The 21,918-nt window shown below is 42.2% G+C and overlaps 1 protein-coding gene and 1 long non-coding RNA gene across 3 annotated transcripts in view; one reads left to right on the forward strand and one right to left on the reverse strand.

Moving 5' to 3' along the window:
• The window catches only part of bou (glycosylphosphatidylinositol anchored membrane protein boudin), a 52,778-nt gene extending 32,380 nt beyond the window's left edge, over window positions 1-20,398 (reverse strand). For both annotated transcript variants that reach the window (XM_076192802.1, XM_076192803.1), the window contains exon 1: window positions 20,253-20,398. In XM_076192802.1, the coding sequence (XP_076048917.1) occupies window positions 20,253-20,325 (73 nt within the window). In that variant the 5' untranslated portion in view covers window positions 20,326-20,398. The remainder of the gene's footprint in view (window positions 1-20,252) is intronic.
• The window catches only part of LOC143029801 (uncharacterized), a 247,475-nt gene that overhangs the window by 36,189 nt on the left and 189,368 nt on the right, over window positions 1-21,918 (forward strand). The gene's annotated exons all lie outside the window — the stretch shown is intronic.

The following is a 21,918-nucleotide window of genomic DNA, read 5'->3' on the forward strand; positions in this document are numbered from 1 at the left end:
AAGGAACACGTGAGAAACATTGGTCTTAACCAGCGCTTCTATTTTTATTTTCCACCTTGCGGGAACCTTGCAGCTCTTTCCATGCCTGAAGGAACTCTTACATAAAAAGAAGTCTTTCATAGACATAAAAATATATAATCAAACATGATAACTGGTTTATGCATAAAATGAGGTGTTCCCTCAATCTGATCAATCACAAAATATAGTATAAAATTAGACATAAAAGTGGCCCACAATTTCATCTTCATATAATCATATATATACATAATATTTTGCCAAAGTATTCATGCGCTTATGAAAATTTATATTACAGTGTATAATATATCATATTACATGTATATTATAAACATAGACAACCATGGGCCTTATAGAACCATATATGAACAGACTGCATATATGTACATGCGCTTGTGTAAAAGTACCCTTGCGTACGTACCCTACAATTTTGTTTACATATGACAACAACAACAAAAGTAATTTACCGTTGCGGCGACAGCGACTTCCTTACCTGTCGAAAAAGAAAGAACAAATGAATAAGAATTGGGACTAAATGCAATTGATAAATTTAATTGACACTGGTTCACACAATAAAATAGAACATACATGATATGTGTGCCTATGCTCGTGTGTGTAATCACACCTAGTGTTGAATTTCCTTGTGATCTTAACTTGGGCTTTAACATTTTAAAACTACTGCAGGAATGGATGCACCTATATGGACAACGTGTTTATTTTAGACATCCTTTTGTCATGTGGTCGTCTTCAATACGTTCCCACGACTTTATGACGTTCTCGAACCAAGATATTTTTTTCTGCTCCCTTGAACGACAAGAACAGTACGACCATGTCATCGCGCTCTCTTCTTTCTTTCAGCGATTTTAATTTCTATTCGTACGTTTTATCTGCGAGGGGGATGAAACGTGAGGACGAAGTAAACGAGAATTTGCGAGAGCAAAAAGGAGTAATCGAGAATTAAAGGCGAGATAAAACAAATGGGAGAATAGAGATGTGATAAGATGGAAGAGCAGGAAGAATTTGGTCAAGAGGAAGGGTAAGAGAGAAGCAAATAGGAAGCGAGATCCGGCTGACGCCTGGGCCTTCGCCAGTGCCGCCGTCAGCGCAGGAGAGGTCCTAGGAGTGGGCGGGTCATATCTCGCAACAATACGTGGTACATACCTGTGTGTGTGTGTGTGTGTGTGTGTGTGTGTGTGTGTGTGTGTGTGTGTGTGCGCGTGTGTGCGCGCGCATATACGTGTACTAAAAGTTCCGCAGTGCAGCAGGAGTGCACAAAGGCGTTTTACCTTCAATGTTGTAGAGAGAACGAACAAATCTTCAAATCACGATTTCCTGTTCGTCAACATTAAACTTAGTCTTCCACCACTACATAATATTCGCCCATTCGAGGCTCATGGCGCACTTTGGGTATTTTGCTCTGGCTAACGCTGAACTATCGCATTCAGAAGAGTGGGAACTTGGGGACAGATGGATTGGAAGCCTTAATGGCGTTTCTAACTCCTGCATGTCCCCTTTATTTGCAATCTTACTTACCCTCAGTACAGATTACAGTTTACATTTCCTTGTGCACGTTAAGGTAAAAAGTAGGAAGAGGGAGGGGAGAGGAGGAAGGGAGGAAGGAGAGATGGAGTAAGATAGCAGGGAGATCGCGAGGAAGGATATTGAAAAGTGTGTGCGATTCATCATGGTGTTGAATCACGTGTTGGACTCGTGATCGACAGCTATTTTCCCCTCGGAAGAGCTCATAGCTCATATATGACCGATCTATGGGTAATGCTGTGACTATACACCCACACACACCCAATTCCCCGCCCACGAGAGCTGGAGTAACAACCTGCAGCACAGTGATGCTAAAATTTGTGTGCGTGTGTGTTTATTTTGCACGTGTAATTCACCACGGTCTTAGATCACACGCTGGGATCGTGATGAACAGTTATTATTCCCACATAAGAGCTCCCAGGTCGTACGTATAGTAGGCCTATTTATGAGCAATGATGAAAACACGAAAAAACACACACACACACACACACACACACACACACACACACACACATATAGTAAAAGTATGCAGTACCAAGGGAATTTAGCTACCGTGAGTGGTGCATGATCTCGGACCTCCCGAGTGAAAGGATGAGACACTAGCCATTATACGTGTTTGTGTAATGTGTGTATTACCGTTCTCAGAAGTCTGTGAGAGCATATGTTAGTCATATTTAATAGTACTAAATGTACTATACCAAGTGAATGCGAGTATGTGCATGAAAGTAATGCATGAAGAGCTAATTTATCACCGCTGTCTATGGTTCGCTGTTATGTAGTGTAGTTTACCAGCGCTTCTGTCCCTATCCATGGCTTGTTTGCGAAACATGCAAATGACGCGCGCCAAGACTATTTCCTATCACGCGAGAGGTAACAAACGTGTGATGTTGCGTGTCGGCCGGGAAGTTGGGTCGAGGGAGCCGGGAGTGAGGAGTGGGATTGGGAGGTACAAACAGATGGGGTGTGGGAGTAAAAAGAAAGTGGGAGCATATATATATATATATATATATATATATATATATATATATATATATATATATATATATATATATCCTCGCCCGTGCGGACTTCCAGTCAAAGGGTCATATTGCCCCCCCCCCACAAACACTGAAAGCTGAGCCGGAGAGTCCTAATCCAATTAGTTTCAATAATAATAACCCGTCCGTCACTAAACGGTCGTTTATTATTTGCAGTGCAGCAACATTTTGTATTTTTGTTTCTCTTCGTTCAGTCGTCGACCTGGCGACTAAAGAAGATTCTCTTCATTTCTCTCTCTCAGCTTCCTCACGCTGATAACTTTTCGATAAACTTCAGCCTGCAGGGTTGGGTTCCGCTCCAGACTCTACGGTGATGTTGAAGGCAACCCTTGATAGCCCCCTTTTTTTTTTTTTTTTCCATTATGGTGGCTTAATGGATTTTGTTCTGGCTAATGAGGGAAGACGATTCTAATGAGCTAGGATGGAGCTTCTCGATCGTGTAAAATAAATGAACAAATAAATTGATTAACAAGAGGCGGAGCGTGGGGAGAAGGCAATTCTTGTACACGCAGGGACCAGGGGCAGAATTGATAAAAGATCCTAACCCCTAGGTCTAGACATGGATCTTCAAAATGGCGGATATTTGACCTTAATCCCTATGTCGGCGACCTAAATGCTTATGTCTTGACATTGTAGACATAAGCATTCATATCGCCGACATAGGGATTTAGGTAAAATCTCCGCTATTTTGGAGAAAAAAAAAAAAAAAAAAAAAAGAGCCGGTTGTAAGAGCTCCTTTTGTGCAAAGGCATCCGGTAAAACAATTCAAGTTAATTTGGCGAAATCACGGGCCCCTGTCGCAAGACTGTGGTGGTCTACAAGTGTTATTACACTGAGCTATTTTTACCTCCAACCTCCAATTAATCTGCCGTACCGCCCACCTCCAGCCCCTTTTTCCCCCGCCATAGAATCACCACGGCAAACTATTTTGTTTTCTCAATAATTTACATAGAACGCTGGAGGGAAATTATCATCCTCCAGTATAGCAGATTCCTTCCTGAAAGCTTCGGGTTGCAAGTATGCTCCAACAGTCGGAGGAAAAATTACCCAGTGTGATTCTCCCTGACGTTCAACTCGTAGAATCACAAAGAAAGTGCCTCTTGGTCCAGTGCACCGGAATGATAATGATGGTAGCAGTAGGCTAATAGTTTTAGTAACGATAACATAATTATATTAATAACAATAAATTCAGAGGACTGAGGACTACCGAAATGAGTGGTTAGTAATAAAATAGTAGTAGTAGTAGTAGTAGTAGTAGTTATACATGCCACTCCTTCTTATAAGGGGGAAATGTCCTTTTGTTATATGCATGTACTATTACTATTATCATTATTATTACCTTTCATCAGCACTAAACTAGTAGCAGTGAAACTATAACAGTAAGAGTAGAAGGGAGGGTGGAAGGGAACTACTGTGATATTCTTAAAAAAAAAACTTTCTTTGTATAAATTTTATATAAATCCTTGGAAGGGAAAGATTTATATAAGGAAAGATTTTTTACGAATACCACCGTACGATTCTTACGGTGATATTCTTAAAAAAATCTTTATGCAAATCTTTTATACAAGGAATTTTCTTTTAAGAATACCACCGTAAGCTGAACATGGAACAAGTGGAGCAAAGTGCCGCTCCCTCGACAACTTCCCCCCTCCAACACCTTCTCCACCTACTTCCACTCCACAAATCGGATCCCTTTGCACCAAATTGGCTCTTCACCCCTTCCACATTCTCCCCTTCACCCTCCTCGTTCTCCTTCGTCCCGCACATCAACTGCATCTCCCATCCCACGTCCCAGCCTCCCATTGGACTTCCCCCACCTCCTCCTCCTCAACCTCAATTTCCACTTCCATTATCCATCCTCCTCCTCCCTCCGGCTACAATTCTAGCATCGCACGTAAGCATCTGCGCCTTTCTCAATCTTCTTCTATCTCCCTTTTCATTACCAATTTATTCTTACAACCCTTACTTTCACACTCACGCACGCGCACACACACACACACACACACACACACACACACACACACACGACTTGATGGCGCAGGTGTTAGAGTTCGCGGCCGCCACTACGACGGTCCGGGTTCGAATCCCGTCCAGGGCTGAAATAATTTTAGGATCACACACACACAGAGGAAACGACCCCGCTCTTCTTCCATGTCCATAACTTCTGGGCTCCCACGGGATTTTTGTCTTATATTTTGTTCATAAACTGCTTACTCAACTCCACATATTCTATACACCTTTTTGTTGACGACGTTACCCCCACATAATTTAAGTCATTTTCGATCCACCCTCCTCAATCTGAGCGCCATTATTCTATAAGAATCGCTTCATAACACTTGGTTCCATGTCCTTATATCAATACTGTACCTGACTGGGCCAAAGAGGGCATGGAGGCCTTCAACGCCACCAAAAACTCAGAACTAACTACTTCGTTTCGACAGCACCTAACTTTTTCCCTCCGACATTAAACATTTCTGGTCAATCCTTTATTAGTAAAAAACTAATATTAGCTCAAGTTAAAATATATTACAAGAAATTATGTCTTGAACCCTTCTCAATGTTTCATAACTCCAATTCAGCTGTTGGGCTTAACAGGGGACTTGTATCTCACGTTAGGTCGAGTCCAAAGTTTTCCGCTTCAGCAACACTCATTTCAGGAAGAACGAGTCTTCAGCCTTTCCCTGTCCATCCCAATACAGCATTTCTACCTTATCGCTGTTTTCATGGTCACTATCCCGAACTTGGTAACTGGGCGCCTCCGACTCGGCAGACCACGCGATACTATCAGAAACATCCCTCCATATTTCTGTGCAATAACTTTTTCGCATTAGTTAGTAAGAGCAATAACCCTTCCCTTACCCTGGGCGGCTCTCTAGCTCTCTTCCCTGATGCATCTCCGCTTGACTTTGACTCTTATCAAATGGGATTATCAAGACACTTCCCCTTACATCGGCGCTCGACCTCGAACGGGCATCTTCGTTCTCTTCCATCCTGAGCTGCTCCCAACAGACACTGTTTTACTCGTTTCTCTTTGACTTTTTATCCTTCTTGAAAAAAAATGCTATGCTCCACTCTTGCTACATGGCCTAATTTCTCCTGCCATTCCACCTCGAAGCTTCTATCCTTCTACCAAACCACGCTGTCCTTGATGACTTTCTAACCTCCCCTATACCCTCCTTCCTCCCGAGATTTCTCCTCTTCCCGTTTCCTTTGCATTTCCTCCTAAGCCCCCTTCCTCCTCGCCCCTTTCCCTTCATCACTCCTTCCAGGTATTCACCATTACCTCCTATATTCCCTCTTCCCATCCTGGTCTTTCTTCTCGCCCCACATGTCTTTACCCACGCTCTGCTCCTCCTTTAATAAGCCCCTCCCTCCCTCCCCCCTTCGCCCTCCACCGCTGCCTCTATCGGCCTCGAACTACGACCAAAGACTTTGCAAATCGGATCTTCATGGGAACAAAATTACCCGTTTTACCTGCCGCCTTTGCCTCCTCTTCTTCCTCCTTCACTCCTCCCACTATTCATTTTCCCTTCTGCATCCCGCCTCTTCTTCACCGAACTGCCCTCTGGTCTATTATCGCTGTTCGGAAATGAATATATATATATATATATATATATATATATATATATATATTTGAATATCTGGGGAGCAGATTCTCTTGTATGCATGCATTGTTAAAATCGACAGCGTTAGTGAGGTTGTTGATCTTCTTGTGAGTATTCTCCAGTTTTCTAACCAATATTCTGCCATTTAGAGGGTGGGCATACCAAGTTGCCAAAATGATTCATTTATTTCAACGTTTCGTCTAACAAAGAGACATCTTCAGGAAATTCTGTAACATAGATAATAATGACGTACAGAAATATAGAAAACAACATGTAAATCTAACCAATTATACAAATATAGAAGCAAATATCAATAAATGCGCAAATTCACACAAAATAAACACTATACATGGGCTGATGGGGACCGTTACTTACAATAGTTAAAAGGTCCGATGAAATGACGAAGAAAACCCTTCGCTCGGTGACATATATACGCGCCTAGCCGGCTTGGGTGGTGGTGGAGGGCGGGAGAGGGGGCGGGGGTGGTATCTCATTAATACGAGAAGAGGGTTGGGGGAGGGGTTGGGGGGTTAGGGGGTTGCGGGGTCGGTTGGGGGGAGGATGGAAGGAGTGGGTAGGAGGAGGTGGAGGGGGGGGGTTTCGGAGAGAGGTCATGCTAGGTAGTAGCTTGGTGCTGCTATACAAAGCGATGACAGAAGTCATGTTGCATTGGATATTAATGATAGGACTACATTCTCTGATAAACATAGCTTCTAGAAGCTTAAGTTTATGTACATCCCTATTACTTGCTATAATCCTAGTGTTTGAAACTAGGTATTCACGGGTGGCTGTTAGGTTATGGTATTTCTTTAACCCGTACAGTGTTGCTTTATAGGGGTGAAACAGGTCACGTGGGGTTGGATTTTGGCCAAATAATATTATTGTCTAATAAAATTGGAAAAAAATAGCTGATTTCAACAATATAAATGCGATATCTGAGTGTTTCCTGTAGGCCGTCATTTCCTGTGATTCCTTTCACGCCTGGCTGCAATACTAGAGTGGTGCTGCGTAAGACGAAACATGTGGAATAGTACTATGCAATCTCCGTTTCTTATTTATTATTTCCGACACACTTTGAATGCTTCTTCCGTGACTATATATTGTTTAGTTTGAGTTTCTTGTAAAATATATCTTAGGATTGTTTGTCTAGCCTTTCTATAGTCATATCATAGTACCAAAAGGTCTCCTGTCGGCATGCTCCGCCTTTATAATCCTTTGTAAACTGTTGAACACGCAAATACGCATCCCATGGCCTCTGGACATTTAAAGGGGGCCTCGGTAGTGCAGATTTTCAGCATCTCTTCCATTATGTGCTTCGGGATGGTTGGAGGGGGGAAATCTGCGTGTTCATATAAATATTCCAAAATGATGTTAATAGTCCTATGCACAGGGACATTTGAAAATAAACTAGCAGCATCCAACGATGCTATAATGCCGTTAGGCTTATTATCTTTTAAGATGTCTATGAATTCATCCCTAGACTTTAAAGAATAAGTATTAGGGATATAAGGAGAAATTATTTCATGAAGAGTTTTAGCTACGCTGTAAGAGGGGGTAGGAATTTGGGAAATAATGGGTCTGAGGGGGTTTCCTTCCTTATGGGTCTTAACATTACCATAAAAATAACCAGGAGAAAAATCTCCGACTAAGGGTACAAATTTGTTACCTCCTATCACGGCGTTAACAGTGGAAATAAGTTCATTAAGTCTAGATTTAATCTGAACAACCCCCTCTTACAGCGTAGCTAAAACTCTTCATGAAATAATTTCTCCTTATATCCCTAATACTTATTCTTTAAAGTCTAGGGATGAATTCATAGACATCTTAAAAGATAATAAGCCTAACGGCATTATAGCATCGTTGGATGCTGCTAGTTTATTTTCAAATGTCCCTGTGCATAGGACTATTAACATCATTTTGGAATAATGGTTTCCCTAATAGTGATTTTGATGTAATTTGTAATAAAATGTTGTGTGACCACCTTTCCCCACAAACTTCCCCTAAGCCCCAATTCATTGATATATACTACCATAACATCTTCAACAAGGGTTACAAAAAAGATGAAAAAATAATTAAAGACATCATCACTAAGAACTGTCATCCGGTATCTAAAGATAAGGAAATCCGGGTGGTTGTATACTACTCCAACCCTAAAACTAGTTCATTGGTTATAACTATGTCTAAAACTAATTGTGTTTATGAATTCACCTGTAGCACCGGGAACTGTGTAGCCCGTCATACAGCATATATTGGTTTTACTAGATGTAGTCTCAGTAGGAGAATTACTATGCATTTACAAAATGGGGCTATAAAACATCACTTAAAGAAATACCATAACCTAACAGCCACCCGTGAATACCTAGTTTCAAACACTAGGATTATAGCAAGTAATAGGGATGTACATAAACTTAAGCTTCTAGAAGCTATGTTTATCAGAGAATGTAGTCCTATCATTAATATCCAATGCAACATGACTTCTGTCATCGCTTTGTATAGCAGCACCAAGCTACTACCTAGCATGACCTCTCTCCGAAACCCCCCCCTCCACCTCCTCCTACCCACTCCTTCCATCCTCCCCCCAACCCTCTTCTTCTCGTATTAATGAGATACCACCCCCGCCCCCTCTCCCGCCCTCCACCACCACCCAAGCCGGCTAGGCGCGTATATATGTCACCGAGCGAAGGGTTTTCTTCGTCATTTCATCGGACCTTTTAACTATTGTAAGTAACGGTCCCCATCAGCCCATGTATAGTGTTTATTTTGTGTGAATTTGCGCATTTATTGATATTTGCTTCTATATTTGTATAATTGGTTAGATTTACATGTTGTTTTCTATATTTCTGTACGTCATTATTATCTATGTTACAGAATTTCCTGAAGATGTCTCTTTGTTAGACGAAACGTTGAAATAAATGAATCATTTTGGCAACTTGGTATATGCCCACCCTCTAAATGGCAGAATATTGGTTAGAAAACTGGAGAATACTCACAAGAAGATCAACAACCTCACTAACGCTGTCGATTTTAACAATGCATGCATATATATATATAAATATATATATATATACATATATTTGTTTGTCAGACCGCCTTACGTACTTAAAGGTTACGAGTTTGATTCTGGCTTGGTCTCTGAGTTTGGGCAATTCCAACTTACTCAATCCTCTTTGTGTTGAGTTGGCTTATCGACATTTCTTCAGGGGTCAGGAAAAGGGTTCCAGGTTGATGCTTTCATAACTGTGGAAACAGTGCGGGCTACCTTCAGAACGAAGAAGGAAGAGGAGAAGAAAAAACGAGTGGGTATCAACAGAGCATTATAACAGGAAATAAAAAACATAAATATTTAAAGGGGATGTTAGTCGTCTTATTTTGAATGTTGGATCCGAGGCAGACAGAAGAAACTGGAGCACTTGACGGAAACAAGACAGGAGGTTTGTGCGATCAAGGGAGTGGGCGTGCGGGTGTGTATAGCATTTCGACGCTGGTAACCGGCGCTTCTATCCTTGGGGAAATGTGTAAGGAGGGCAGCTGAAAGGCCTCCCATTATTAGGAGGAAATGGTCTTTGGTATGAATTACTGTACGTGTACATGTATATACTCGTATGCTTATAAGAAACACTGGTAACTTGTGTTCATTTATGCAAGAAAGAGAAACTAAACGAAGGAGAGTGCTTCCGTATATTACATCTAGTGCAAAGTCCTTTGTATTGGATGTAATGTACGAAAGCGCTCTGCTTCGTTTAGTTTCTCATTCCCAGTGGTCGCTCTTGCATACATACATACATACATATATATATATGTATATATATATATATATATATATATATATATATATATATATATATATATACATATATATATATGTATATATATATATATATATATATATATATATATAAATTATAATATGTTGCATGACATCTGCATGGACGTCCTTAAGGCCTTCAAGTATTGACTGCATACAGATAATGCAGTCGATATACAGGGACGGGCGGGCGAGCACGCGCATTTGTGCGTGAATCACCATGACCTTGGATCACGTGTTGGACTGTGATCAATAAACATTACCGATTTATGTGTTATGCTGTAACATATTTACGCACCATAAACACTCAAAGGGAACACTAACAAGTTGTACTATTAGTAATTGTTATTTCACGCAGTGAGCGCGGCGGGAGTTCAGTGTAAGAACACAAAACGCTAACAACCATACCAGCAAGACTGTGTGTGTGATTCACCATGGTCTTGGGTCACGTGTTGGACTCGTGATCATCAGCTATTTCCCTCCGGAAGAGAGCTCAGAGCTCATGTGTGACCGATCTATGGGTAATGATGTGACCTTACACGCACGCACGCACACCCAACTCCCCGCTCATGAGAGTTGGAGAAACGACTCACAGTGCAGCGGTACTGAAATTATTTCGGCCCTGGGCGGGGTTCGAACCTGGACCGCCGTAGTGGCGGCCACGAACGCTACCACTGCGCCATCGAGAGTGTGTGTGCAACTACAGTAAACGCGGGGACGGTGGAGACTATAGAAACTTAGATATTGGTTTATAAGGGATCTACGGAAGTTATGGTGCCGATCAAAAAGGCGATTCGGGGGGTTAAAGCTGGACTGCTCAAGGAGCACGTGGAAGGCGACAGGGATATTGCACAACATGCAACATGAAAGTACTAGAGAAAAGTATAAAAAAAAAAAAAAAAAAAAGTACGAGCGTGTTGGCAACAAGATAGGGGAAGGGAGTGGAGGAATGGGGAAAGAGAAAACGGGGAATGGAGAGGGAGAGGGGGAGAGGAACATGGGGAGAGAGGGGAGTGTGAGAGCGGGAGAGGGGACGAGTCCAATTACTTCAAGTCGGTACGATAACGAGACGCCGGGCAGAGCCGAGGAATGAGGGAAAAAGAGAAGAGAAGGGAAGAGAGGAGAAGAGAGAAGGGAGAAAAGGAGAAAGGAGTGGAAGATTAGGAAAGAGGAGGGGTAGGGGAGAGGTAGAAAGACAGGAGAGGAGGGAAGAAAGGAAAGAAGGGAAAGGAAAGGAGAAGAGTATGGGAAAGGGGAAGGCAGGAGGGAAATGAAGATTGTATGCCGTCGCCAATAATTAACCAGTGCCGTTACCCCTGAGGACAAGATATGCCAAATAAGCAGTCGAGACACGTAAGGAAGGAACAAATATGATCAATAATGTTCTTTAAGTGGAAATTAGTCTTAAGAAGAAGAAAAAAAATCGACTCTGGTCCGTAGGGGTGCCATAACAAGTCTCTAACGCAACGTGAGGAGAGGAGTGAAAGTCGGGAGCCCGCGTGGGCCATGGCACCCTAATAGGAGAGCCGACACATCATGTCGGGGGAAACAAGTCACACAGCGCCGGATTCCAACCGAGCAGCGGCTGCAATGCCTTACAGAGGCAATCAAATGATGACGTCATTCATGTGTATAAATTATGACGTCACTGTCGGACACTGCTAACATCACTGTCGGCCACAACAATGACGTCATCGTCGGACACAGCTAACAATGACGTCACTATATGTACCTCATTAATGACGTCATTACCGTGTACAAGGGCACACAACGACGCCCAATACTTGGCCCTCTGGAGCAACAAGGCGGATAATTTGCACCAAGAGACACTTCGCTGCGACCGAGCCAGTCACATTCACCCTGTGTGCTAGAACAGCAAGGATGAGTAACAGTCACCACAGCATATGATACTGTGAAGTTCAAAGAACGCCCCTTTAGTAGTCACTTACGCTATGAAATGGGTGTGCAGATGCAAGATACATTTCCCCAAAACATGCAATTAAGTTAATTGGTATATTTAATGATGCACCAGCGCACGAATACACACACACACACACACACCATCCTTTTGCTCAAGGAGGACAATAAAGGTCTGCAGCTATCAAGCCTCGGGCGAACATCGATCTCGAGTCTGCGTCGTCACGAGCCCTCGATTGCAGCTAGACGAACGCGCGTTTCGTTGAGATTCTGTGAATTATGTTTCGTGTATGTGGGCGTGTGTATTTAGATGATGTGGTAGTACGTGTTTAGATACACGTGTGTGTGTGTGTGTGTGTGTACGCACATGGTTGAGCACAGGCATGTGATTATATGGACTTGCGTTTAACTGTGCATGGTTGCAAATGCACCAAATCTGTATACATCTGATTCCCTGCGCTAATTAATGTCTTCTCCCATCACGCCAGTTCATGTGCGTGCGATTGCATGTTAAGGGTTTTTTCCTGCTGAGGCAGACACACACACACATGCACACATGGAGGGAGAGGAGAGAGAGAAAGAGGGAAGGAAAGAGAAGGAGAGGAGGGAGAGGGGGAGAGAGAGAAAGAAAAGAGGGGATAAAGTTAGACAAAGATACACTCGTATATAGAGAGAATTCACGCTATATGCAGTCATAATTAGTCACGATTTCATGGTGTACACAGGACCGGTTTAGTGTTCTATAAGAAATTCATACCCTGTGTTTGCCACTGTGGTCTGTGCTTTATACAGGCACACTTTCTCTATTATCTAATATGTATTCCGGAAATGCCAACATCCGCACAGTCAGACTACGCAAGTTGGCTCGGCGAGCGATAATAAAAGCAGAAGCCGCGAGCAACAATAAGAAACGGCGGTGAGATGAGACCTCACGAATGCAGCCTAAGTAACTGCTGAGGAAGAGACATCGAAGCACAAAGTGAAACCAAAAGCGTGCGTGTGATTCTCCATGGTCTTGGATCACGTGTTGGACTCATGATCAACAACTATTACCCTCACGGAAGAGATCTCAGAGCTCATATATGACTTATCTACAGGTAATGCCGTGACCTTACACGCACACACACACACCCATTAGAGTTGGAGTAACGAATCGGAGCGCAGCGATACTGAAACTATTTCAGCCCTGGGCGGGATTCGAAATAGGACCGCTGTAGCAGCGGTTGCAAACGCTACCACCACGTCATCAAGCGGTGTATGTGTGTTTACATACACACACAATTGAGACACTCGGTGACGTGGTTGGTAGAGTCCCCGACCGTCACCACGGCGGTTCGGGTTCGAATCCTGACCAGGGCTGACTAAAGTATCGCTGTGCATCGAGTCGTTACTTCAACTCTGGTGGGCGGGGAGTTGTGTGTGTGTTTGCGTGAAAGGTCACAGTATTACCCATAGATCGGTAATACGAGATCTGAGCTCTCATTCGGGACGGAAATTGCTGTCGATCACGAGTCCAGCACATGATCGAAAGACCAAGGTGAATACACACACGTGCTTTACATGTCTGGTATTTTTCCTGCTCTGATTAATGTAATGACTATATCTAATTTACATTCTCTGGCGATATTTCCTTGTATCAATGTACTTGTTTATTGGAGGGGGGAATCGAGCGCACAAGCAAGACGTATTGTCGTGAAAATGAAACTCGAGGGGCGTGGGTCATCACCGCCAGGAGATGACTGCAGAGGGCTGAAACCATCTAATCATTCTCGAAAGTTTGTCGTTTAAAACTTCTTCGAGAGAAGCCAATCTGAAGGACGAAGACACGAAACTCAATTTTCTCGACTCACTTGTTTTACTCATATTGTTTTTCTTGGTACTATTTTTTTCAAAGATGTAGGTTCTGAAATTGTGAGTCGTTTTGTAAGCATCCAACTACCGTGAAATTACGAGGAACTCGCACAATAGACGACAACGATGACAAAAGAGAATTTTGTTCACCGCAGAGATCTCAAAGGAAGGAAATTTTTTTTTGTCAAACGACAGTTGCATCCGTGTCCCTGTCATCGTTTCCATCACCGTCTCCACCATCACCACAACCACACATCGATGTATATAGCCGAGGCCTCGAAGTGTGCGAGTTCTCGAGGTGCATGATCGAGGTCTCGTGGTGTACAGACAAGGTCTCGACGTGTATAGGCGTGATCTCCATGTGTACAGATAAGGTCTCGACGTGTATAGGCGTGATCTCAACGTGTACAGACAAGGTCTCGACGTGTATAGGCGTGATCTCCACGTGTATAGGCGTGATCTCCACGTGTACAGACAAGGTCTCGACATGTGTAGGCATGATCTCCACGTGTACAGACAAGGTCTCGACATGTGTAGGCGTGATCTCCATGTGTACAGACAAGGTCTCGACGTGTATAGGCGTGATCTCCACGTGTACAGGCAAGGTCTTGACGCGCACAGACGAAGTCTCGTTCATGGTTGAGTTCCCTGTGCGTTACGCTCTGAAAGCGGCAGGCACTTACCTTACCTTACCGTCGTGCCATATCCTTTTGGACTTCGGCAACCATGGAGCGCCACCGTTCACGTTCCCTAGTTACTTGTAACATCTGTGCTGGTTTGAGTTGTTTTCCCGTCGCCCTCATCAGCCCGTCCATATACTTCTCCCTCTGCTTTCCTCTTGCTCTCCTTCCCTCCACCATTCCCGTCATCACCACCTCTTCCAACCCTTCCCTCCTCATTATATGTCCTAAGAATCGCAACTGTCTTCCATTTCTCTCAATACTTCTTCATTTGTATTCTTCGCTGTCCATGGTACTCTTAATACTCGTCTCCATATCCACATTTCTGCTGCTTCTAAGTTTTCCTGCAATTTTTTGCTGATTATCCACGCTTCTGCATTGTCCAGGCACTGCATAACCGTAATAAGCTGCCGGAACTCGGCGAGGTCGGACCACGCCGCCCACCGATCCTGTTCTCGAGATACCCCACCCGACCCGCTACCCTGTCCTCGAGGAAGAGGAAACTGTCGTCTTCGCCAACTTTACAGTCCCAAGATAGCCAGGTGGCGGAGATCGCCTAAATTTAAGTTTCTAATTTCCCGGTATGATAGAAGCGCCGGTAAACTGTAATTCATAAATACAACCGGTGCGTGCGGGTCTTACATCCTCCTCCTCCTAGTTACGGGTTCGAGTCCTGTCCTGTCCTATCATGTTTGCAACAGTGACCTTTACCTCTTGTACCCTCAACAGTTCCTAAAGCGCATGACATGACTTCGGTCGCAGCCACTCGGCACCTTCTGGCGTACGCTTCTCACGTTCTTGGCCAGGTTCCTCACCGCGACGGTTCTGAGCTCGGACGGAGCCAGAGGATCTCCCCTGAAGGGGGGGGGGGGACAGACCCGACATGCAGTATCTTTGAGTCTTTACTTTCGCAATTCGCGTGGTCTCGACGACCACAGAACTGCCGCCCCCTACAGGAGAAACTTGATTTGGTATCTCCGCCTGAGGGGGGGAAGGGCGTCCTTCGGTTTCTTCGGCTCCGTCGGAAGGGTCTTCGCGACTTTTAGGGTCGACGATAAAAAAGAACATAAACGCACCCCAACCTTTTAATCTCACTTCGTTATGAACCCAAAGGTCTCCTGTCGAGAACATTTATCATCGAAACTCATTGTGTACACGTATAACGCCCAGCTGCCTTGTACCCTTCCTCTTCTTCCAGCGAGAGCGTTCGCCATTTCGAATCGTAGGTCACCCTAGTGTAGGCAAGGAATAGAAATATATTTATTCCAAGTAATCAGTCAGGCCGGGAGCTGAGGGCCGCTCGACCTGCGTCGGTCCGCCGGACGACTCGAAGGGTCCTCGGGTCTTCTATCCGAAACCTGTCCTAATGACGTCATTTAGCACTTCCGATCGAGTTACTCGGTTCCTGGTAGTCGTGTGTGTGTAATGGAAGGGTTCATTCTCGTGATAACTTGACCATTTCTACAAAATCCTACGCATCTAGTTTACTTACTTTCACACACACAGACTTCAGCAATTCTTAACCTGTTTAGAGATATACTTGTTTTAGCGACTAAAATTGAATTGAATTCAGTAAAGGGCTAAGACCACTGCCATCAAGAAGGGCCCTTTCCTGTCCACATCTAGTGAACTCCAAACCTTATCATAGGTTGATAGGTGACATCGGCGTCAAAAACTCTAAATACAAAAAGCCTTTTTTCCCTCTTATACGGGAGGTAGCCGGCCAAGCCATGCACCCATCCCCATTTGTTTCCCATTGATCTTCCCACTTTGTGGATTAGAGCCATAACTCTCCCACAGCTCGGGACGGAAGCAATGCAGCAAGACACAGCACATCCACAGCAGGGCCCTACCACATAATTTACATAGTGAAGCATCCTTCCTCGTTCGTCCCTCAAATCGTAAGCATTAGGAGCACAAGACATGACAGCTTCCTGAATAGCGTACGAGTGTTTGGTCCAAGGTGACCCTCAGCCTACAACTCTGCAGACAGAAGGACCCAAGCCTGAAACCTTAGGCATGTCCATCAAAAAGGGTGACTGTTGTTGTTGTTGTGAACTCGTTTAACAGCGTTTCTATTCTTGTGAGCAATATCGCACCACCGTCGTGCGAAAAAGCATTGTGGTACGAAGAAATGAAGTGGAGGGTGGGAGAGAAGGCAAATAAGAGATAGCAGTAGCTATACGCTAAATAAAGGGGTCTGGCATTATCCATAATATATATATATATATATATACACACATATATGTTGAGACATTGTGACAAATTGAAAAAGGTGGAAAAAAGAGTCACGGGTTTCGTTCCGAGTTTATTTCTGATCGGTTTCGTTTGTAGTTTCTGAAGAATCTACAAGCGAAACCGGTCAGGAACAAACTCGGAACGAGACCCGCGACTCTTTTTTTTTCCATATATATATATATATGACGTAAGTGAGTAGGAAACACAGGAGTCTTAGTCTGAGTTTATTCCTGACAAGTTTCGCAGGTATGCGACACTAGTCAGGAATAAACTCAGATCAAGATTCCTGTTTCTTACTCCACTTACATCAACCTGTCAGAATGTCTCAAGACACACACACACACACACACACACACATATATATATATATATATATATATGAGGTTGAGAGGGAGTGGTGGCTGGGTGTGGGAATGGGACGCCCCCTCCTCTCACGGTAGGGAGCTTTTGACATTTTGTTTTGTTTTGTTTCAAATAGTAGTTTTCACAATTTAATTAAATTCTCATGTATTGAATATCAATCCATAATGACACAAAAATATGAAGAGTAACCATTACGGGCCTAGACTTTTTTCAACTTGGAAAAAAAAAAAAACACGGAAATAATGCCAAATGTCGGAAACGCGGAAACTGCACATGCGTGGTACACACACACACACATATATACTGTAGAAAACTGTCACTAGAGAACTAAACCATTAAAGTGACTATACTGAATCTTTACAACGGGACCGGGGTTATGAATATAGTGACGATCAAGATTAAAATGAAAGAAATACAAAAAGGGGTGAACAATATTCGTAGAGATGGGTTACACCGATAAAGTTACTACAACAGGGAAAAATATTACCTACAGATCCGTAACAATGGAACTTTTCATTTGTTAAAGCCGAAGCAATAAAACGTTTGATAAAAAAAATCGAGCTAATGACGAGAGCTCTAGTATAAAAGAGAAGAGAATAACTGAAGGACGAATGGCGAAAACCCGCCGTTGCTACGTAAACAAGACGCCATGCTCGTCCAGTGTCACCGTTGCTATGTCAAAAACATGCGGTATGACTAATTACTCCACCGGACCGCACCGAACTCCATCGGACCGCACCGGATCTTTACACAAGCTAAAACCTACCCCACCGGAGGTGAAGATTGATCGTTGGTCGTTTGACAGTTTGACCAGTGGTATAAAATTTGGCTCATACCTACCCCACCGGATCGATTTTCTATCACTCGAGGTACCGTAGGCCTAAAAACAATTAAAAGCAAGTTTGACCACTACATTTATTCACATTAATCACAGGGTTTGAAGATATTTATTTCGTCAAGGCCTAAAAACAATTAAAAGCAAGTTTGACCACTCCATTTATTCACATTAATCACAGGGTTTGAAGATATTTATTTCTTATACACACACACATATATATGTATTTTCATACTTTCATTTCAACGGTGATTTTGATGGAGAGAAGTATGTTATTTGGGCTAGGCAAAGTAATTAAACCACTATCAAGAGGCCACACACACACATGATGGCTAATTGTGTATTTATTGTTTTCCATGTAAGTCCAACTAGCCATCACTTTTGATAATGTACACACAAACACACACCCAGATATATATATACATACATCTGGTAATTTATTACACTTTATAAAACTCACTAATTTGCATGTCTTGACTGTAACAATCACTAAATAGGTACGTTTTCAATTTCTTTTTGAAAGTACCAACTTTATTACTTTCCTTTATCTCTCTTAACTTAAGTCGATTAAATAGCAAATTCAAAATCGCGGGAGAAAACAATGAACGGTAAGATCCTACATATTCAAAATACAAGCATTATCTGAGGATGTTGTATGGTTTTGCAGCATTCGTAACCCACCATAAAGAAGAGACGGGTGTGATTCCGAGTTTATTCCTAACCAGTTTCGTCTCAAGCTGAAGAACTTTAGGGCGAAAGAGGTAAGGAAGAAGCCTTTCTTTTTTCACACACACACATATATATATATGGATTTTTCGAAGTCTTTTGATACCGTCCCGAAGTGAATTCATAGAATTAATAATGGAAAGGATTAGGAATAGCAGAACAAGAGTGAGAGCAAAAGTTAAAAGTTATCAGTAGTCTTCTATGGGCGGAAATTACTTTCCAATCATACATCAATCTCACGTGACTGGTCCGTTAGGGATGTTAGGAAAGCCCTTAAAGTATTGACTATATAGATTCGTGTACTCTGTCATTAATACGGAATAATAATGAAAACAATATTGAAAACTATAGAATTGGAGACGCGAGAAATGCACTCTATTTATAGTACAGTGTTGGAGCTATGCTCATGGGATCCCGTTTGTGTGTTTACTTGTCAGAACTTGCTTTAAATCGTGTCGTTGGCCTGGATCATGTTTTCATCAAGCTTATTCCATAAGCATAAGTATCTATGTGGAAATGCGTATTTTCTAACATATTTTCAACTTTGCTCTTCCATTTTTATACTATGGCCCATATGTTCGTGTGTGTGTATGGGGGGGTCAGACTCTGAAGAAAACTATAAAGATGATGGCAATTTTTTTAATACCACACTGTACAATAGGGAGTGTCACGACAATCATTTCCAAGGTAAACACATTTTAGATTATAAGGCCAAAAGGTACATACAGTGCTCATAAAGATACTTGGCAACAAGTGTTTACAAAGCAGAAACCGAGTCGATAGGTTTGTGCACGACACTGAAATTTGCATGAATTTGTCCTCCACAAAAGCAGTGTGCCATAGTCAAATGTAGTTATATATAAATCAAGCGTCAATTTATAGCCTACAATGATCCCTGGTGACGAGTGAAAGAAAAAATACACACCATATATAAAACAATTACATCCGGGTATACACACAGCGAAAGAGACTGCAACACAGTCGTCGTAATCTACCTGTATTTCAAAACATCATGACGTCATCGTCTTGCAAGAGTGACGCATCACAGACAGAATTATGAATTGTTCAACCCAAAATTCCCCAGACAATTTTTACATACCAGGATGCAATTCAACAGAACCTTCCTTGCAGTTTAGTAAGACTGGTTAAAAGTAAAATGTTTGTAAACAGGTAGAAGCCACGCCCAGACATTTCCACTCCTTTTCGTAAAGAATGCCTTTCCCGACAGTCGCCACGATTAGCTTATTCCTACGGAAACTTCAACGGTGGATGGGGAGGGGGGGAGGAAGTAATCTGGATTGGAACCCGAACCTCGAGGACATTGTAATACTTGTTATTTTACAAACGGTCAGGAAATGCGATGGGACTGCTGTGACACCCAGCGAGTTGGCAACCAGCAAATGCGATTCCAGTACTGAATCATGAATGATTTTATTTGATTAATTTCCACACTGACTTTTGATGATAATTAAAGTAACATTGACTATGTGTTAGTATTACGTAGCAAAATACACTGCACAAGGTATTTTGTGCATTTAGGTCGAACCAAGCGAGTGGGAACACCTGTCTGCTGAATTCCAATCATCAAAATTCAACTCAACCTTGCACGTACTACAAAAATTCTTTCTTCTGGGGTCTTACCTTGTCTGGAGAACATAAATAATAGAATAAATGCATATCCTACGTCGGTCAGTCTCAATTGAAGCCGCATCATTATGACTGGCTTTAGAAAAGTTTTTACTACAAACGGAAAGCACACCTCTTCCTCCACACGTACAAGTCGTAACTGAGGTTTCGGAGCTGGAAGAGAGCGACTCGTGTGTTGGTCAACCAATCAGCGCTTGAGCTCATGATGGAACCTGCCTTCCCCCCTCTGATTGGCTGCTTCGGAGTTGTGACAGGTATAACAATAAAGGAAGCATTTTTCCTTTCAAGATGTACTAGATATTATGTAATTTGATATTATGACAAAGCCCACATCCCATGACCACAAAAGAAATGTATTTTCAGTTTCAAATATTTGTTGAAAAGTCAAAATGTTAGCCTGTTAAACATGGGCAAACTTCGATTTCATCATTCACACCCATTGTATCGTTCAAGCACTATGCAACTTATTTGAATGCTACAGCGGTAGGAATTTGAAGGTATGGTTAATGCACTCATTCTTCCTTGCGCGTATACCAAATTAGAAGACAACCTCCAACCAGGAACAATTAGATATTTCCCTGTGCACTGTAACCACAGCTAGGTGAGCTAGTTACAGTAAGTACAGACTACAGACAGCTAATAACCAATACTTAAAGTAATCATATATAAGCCAGTGTCAGCGCATGGAAAATGGTTGATGCGTATTTCTATGGTAAATATACATAATTGCTGCTCTAAAATTCACTGACGGGAAACCCAAAGCCCAACAGTGGGTGGAAATAGTTTTGATTTTTGTAGTTGGATGTTTGGCTTGTGGGCTGAAGGTGAGGATTAATATCTTAATTTTTTTCCAACTCAGTTGTTTCGCCATTTCATTCCACTATTTTCATGATTGTATATGGTGAGCAGAGTTGCTGGTGGTTTCTGGGGGTTGAGGCATACAACACCTTACATGTTTATGTTAGGAGGTATGAATCTTCCTAAATTTCTTCTGAAGAATAATTTTATCAATTTTCCACATAATTGTAGCCAACTGGTTGTAGTACTTGTGTGGTAAAAACTTTTTCAATAAACCCATTACATTAATATTTACTGAATACTATGAAAATTAAGTTAATTCAAAAAGACCACACAACTTGATCACTAATTGTACATTTACTATAATTTTTTAGATCTATTACTGTATTTGATACATCACCCAACTGCTTTATATTTGTAAAATATCTATTTATTGAACTGGTGTGTTTATAGTTATATCTTGTAATTGTGATAGGTGAATCTATCAGAAATTCACCAGGTAAGAATGTGATATCCATTTAATGAGATATTTGATAATAATCACCATTCAAAAAAAGAATTCTGATTACTTTCAATTTTCACTCTTCTTTCTACTGCCTTCCTACCTCTTGAATATGATGATGCCTATGTATGTATCATGAGCCACAAGTAGGGTATATGATGATGCTGACATTGGCTTCCTGATTATATTTATTTTGTAGTTGTAGCTGAGTGACCCTCATATTCTGTGAACAGGTTTGATCATGTTTTCTGTGACGTTACATTTGTTCAGGGTGAAAGAGAGTAAGAATAACAGCAGTAAGTTTATATTTTGTAATCCATGTACTGTGATGCATCACAAGAACATAAGAATGAAGGAGAC

The sequence above is a fragment of the Oratosquilla oratoria genome, chromosome 11, assembly GCF_046742065.1.
Source record: "Oratosquilla oratoria isolate Oo_2021 chromosome 11, ASM4674206v1, whole genome shotgun sequence".
Lineage (NCBI taxonomy): Eukaryota > Metazoa > Arthropoda > Malacostraca > Stomatopoda > Squillidae > Oratosquilla > Oratosquilla oratoria.